Here is a 4,565-nt window from a genome sequence, read left to right as displayed (position 1 = left end):
GTTAAAGTTTCGTCGGAACGAAGTTACGGAAAGTTAATTAACAAACGGAGACGTAACAATATCAAGAAATGCTTAATACTCAATTCCAATAACAACGTAGCGGAATTAAGTCAAAATTATAGCGTATTGCTTTAATAAATATAATAAATTGAACTGAACAAAATATTATCAATAAACTATACATATTAACATTACTCTCGAGTTACCATGGACATTTCCATTTGACCAAAACTCTGCAAACCAGAGAAATTGTCAATATACGTGAGTATATTTGAAACCGAAAGAGTACAAAAAGGAACAGAAAAATATACAGACTAATGAATAAACTACTATCACGTCAAGATTAAATCTAATAAAACAGATTTCAACAAGTGTTATGTGTAAAATCTTTCTGCTCTGTGGTGGAATGGACTGTATGTCGATTAACATAGTTTGTACAACTATAATTATGTGTATATTTTTATGTCTCAAATTGAAGTCTGGTTCAAATATTCAGTCAGGATAAATAGACCTGCTAGAAATTAATTACGTACTGTAAGGCTCTATTCTTGTATTTTGAACATCGCTGATACCATCCACTAAGTGATCCTTCTTATACCAAATGTTGACACGTCCGGTCATACTCTATTTGATGACTATGCATCTTGACAATAGCTCTGCAGCATAGCTTCTATTGCAAAAGGCTCCATCATAAGGTTGTCATGTCCAAAGTATTCCCATTCTTCTTTCTATCTTTCTATAGTCCATCTACTGTACGAGGACAATGGCTTCAAAGTGCCTGTTTCAACAGTCTGATCACATAAACATCCATAGATACTGCGACTGGCGACTTGATTGGTATTTCTTCTTATGAAAAAAACACGAATATCCGTTTCATTATCCAGCTATTTGAGATATGCGATAGCTGAATAAATGCTTAGTGGAAGCAACTTGTGATAACGTATTTTAATGTCACTTTTCTAGATGGAGATCCTTCTTAATTATGTTGCATATTGTTGCCTGGGACATGTGGTCGGATTTTGTCACTGACCTTTGTGTTCGTTAACTCTCACCTGTTACAAGAAACTATATTTTACTTCCTACGGCTGGGGTTCGACTTGTTGCAGATCTCTTTCCTTCTGGTCTTGGTATCTGAAGTTGATTCTTATTCCTTTGTTTTCCAATGTCATTAAATACAAGGGATATTCCGTCTTTAAAAGTTCAGATCCACGATCTGATAACATATTTATGATCCGAGGGCATGAATAGCTTGCATTGGAAAAGGCTGCCCTTCCAGAAAACAATATATTTTCGGTGGCATCACAGCAACTAATAAGCTCTATTTAATAAAATTTTCGGTGGCATCACAGACCTAATAAGCTCTACTCAATACAGTTTTAGGTGGCATCACAGCATCTAATAAGCTCTATGTCAAATTGCAGATTTAGGGCATGCCATTTGACAACGACTATATATATATATATACCCACACATGGCTGTGTTTATCACGTGACTTGCTTATATGCATATTCAAAATAATTTTGATATCATGTACCCAATCTTCTGTATATATATATATACTGAGGTTGCTGGTCAAATCCACCAAAACCTAATCAACAAACAATCTTAATAGTCGCAAAACAATCGCGTAAGAGCTAGGACACTGCTGCAGGCCACAAATCTCAAACTTCCCTGACATAGTAAAATAGCCAGTACATTGCTACAGGCCACAAATCTCAGACTTCCCTAACATCGTAAAATAGCCAGGACATCGTCACAGGCCACAAATCTCAGACTTCCCTAGCATGGTAGAATAGCCAATACATTGGCACAGGCCACAATTCTCAGATTTCCCTAACATCGTAAAATAGCCAGTAAATTGCCACAGGCCACAATTCTCAGACTTCCTTAACATCGTAAAATAGCCAGGACATCGTCACAGGTCACAAACCTCAGACTTCCCTAACATCGTAAAATAGCCAGGACATCGCCACAGGCCACAAACCTCAGACTCATTTAACATCGTAAATAGCCAGGACATTGCCACAGGCCACAAACCTCAGTTTTCTCTAACATCGTAAAATAGCCAGGACATTGGCATAGGCCACAAACCTCAGACTTATTTAACATCGTAAATAGCCAGGACATTGGCACAGGCCACAAACCTCAGACTTATTTAACATCGTAAAATAGTCAGGACATCGCCACAGGCCGCAAACCTCAGACTTCCCTAATATCACATAACAACACATATTATCACTAAAGAAATGTAACTGGAACTGGTGTATTGTATATGTTAAAATATAATTATAATTTTACACATAAAAACAAACTAAGCCCATTTATTATAAATACATTTTAAAAAATGAGACGTACTTCACACATACATGAAATAAAAGTGATTTCCCAACTTCTGCTGTTATATTATTATTCGTTTTATTATTATTTATTTTCATTTCCTGTTGAGGGTTTTGATCATTTTAGCAATAATTTGTCTCAGCTTTGTCACTTTTTCTTTAGGTCTTGATAATTAAAAATAATATATCATAATATGTAATATTTGGTATGTGTCTTGATCTTTTAACAACATGTTTCAACTTTTTTAATCATTGTTTTAGGCTTGAATCACTTTAACTATAAACTATTTCTGATACTCTAATTAACTTAAACTTAAGACACGTTTAAAATAATGTAAATTTAATTTATGTAATACATATATGTCAGTTTATCTCCAGGCAACAACAATACATTTATAATGTCTATAAACAGCCAAGCGAACTTCAACCAAAGGAACAATAATATAATGTAACATACATGGTAGTTATCGGGGCTTATCAACAACAGCGTGTTCGTAGTCTCCAGATATAACCAAGAAGTTTCAATATTGTGTTAGAATCTACACAATAGCTAAGTAAGCTTATCCTGAAGACAACAACAGTATGTTCGTAGTCTCCAGATATAACCAAGAAGTTTCAATATTGTGTTAGACTCTACATAATAACTAAGTAAGCTTATCCTGAAGACAACAACAGTATATTCGTAGTCTCCAGATATAACCAACAAGTTTCAATATTGTGTTAGAATCTACATAATAGCTAAGTAAGCTTATCCCGATGACAACAACAGTATGTTCGTAGTCTCCAGATATAACCAAGAAGTTTCAATATTGTGTTAGAATCTACATAATAGCTAAGTAAGCTTATCCCGAAGACAACAACAGTATGTTTGTAGTCTAGAAATAACCAAATAAGTTTGAAACCAACGAAAAACAATGTGTTTAAATGTTCATGACTAGCCTTATGCTGTAGAGAACAACAAAATTTTCATCAACTTTATAGTAAACTAATGTATATTTTACGATAGAAACAACGGTATCTCTATCATCTCTACAGATAAATAAGCTTCCTTACTCGTCTTCAAAACAAGAAAGTAAATCTTATATTTGTCAGGCACTAATGAACTTACCTCCGCCATTCTTATAACAAAGATATGGAAATCTCCAGACGTTCCCAAGACCGATGGAGAACCCAATGCAAGACAACATAAACTCGGTCTTGTTCCCCCACTTTTCTCTCTCACGATATTCGGGCATTTTGAAAAATTAAACTTTTAAGAAATAAAACCAGAGTAGAAAACACCTTCTGAACACTGGTGATATTAAGAAATTATAACATGAAAACACCCCGTTATTCTGCAGAAAGTCGGTAATCCTAAGATTACGGCGATATTTAATAGGCGACAGCAGTGTTTTCCTGGAACTTTATTTTTATAAAGTGTAAATTGTTAAGAGGTTAATGCAAATGTCATCACATGTCGCATATTTATATTCAAAGCGATGATATCGTGACTAGAAGTATCCGGATTACTGGTGGGGTGTAGTGCACGTGCAGCTACTATATACTGTTTCATCACCAATTAGTTTATTTAAAGTACACGTACTATTTCTCACCAACATTCGATTCAGTTGACTCTCATGCAGGATACAAATATCTGCCTGCTTTCTCGTATAGAGATGCAGGATGTCCATCTAATCATGACATACACGTAGAGAAATATCTAACACTACTCTAACGAACTGTGGCTGTGAAATTAAAAAAAAAAAAGTTTATAACTGATGACTGTAAACGATGAAGTAATAGTAAGTGGGGTATTAGATGTGTATTCCGTATCGTTACAATATCAGTAAATATGGTAACATACACTGTACATGTTACACGGGCTAAATACGATATGGTAAAATACACAGTACATGTTACACAGGCAAAATACGGTATGGTAAAATACACAGTACATGTTACACAGACAAAATACGGTATGGTAAAATACACAGTACATGTTACACAGGCTAAATACGGTGTGGTAAAATACACAGTACATGTTACACAGGCAAAATACGGTATGGTAAAATACGCAGTAAATGTTACACAGACAAAATACGGTATGGTAAAATACACAGTACGTGTTACACAGGCAAAATACTGTATGGTAAAATACACAGTACATGTTATACAGGCTAAATACGGTATGGTAAAATACTCTGTACATGTTATACAGGCTAAATACGGTATGGTAAAATACTCTGTACA

At 34.7% G+C, this 4,565-nt stretch overlaps 1 protein-coding gene across 1 annotated transcript in view; it reads right to left on the bottom strand.

Annotated features, from left to right (window-relative positions):
- Positions 1-3,846, bottom strand: part of LOC106474069 (sodium- and chloride-dependent taurine transporter-like) — a 33,613-nt gene extending 29,767 nt beyond the window's left edge. The window contains exon 1 of the mRNA XM_022402451.1: positions 3,445-3,846. Within this exon, the coding sequence (XP_022258159.1) occupies positions 3,445-3,571 (127 nt within the window). The 5' untranslated portion in view covers positions 3,572-3,846. The remainder of the gene's footprint in view (positions 1-3,444) is intronic.
- Positions 3,847-4,565: the final 719 nt, after the last annotated feature.

The sequence above is a fragment of the Limulus polyphemus genome, unplaced genomic scaffold, assembly GCF_000517525.1.
Source record: "Limulus polyphemus unplaced genomic scaffold, Limulus_polyphemus-2.1.2 Scaffold6785, whole genome shotgun sequence".
In the NCBI taxonomy this organism is placed as follows: Eukaryota; Metazoa; Arthropoda; class Merostomata; order Xiphosura; family Limulidae; genus Limulus; species Limulus polyphemus.
This window is presented reverse-complemented; position numbering and strand designations above follow the sequence as displayed.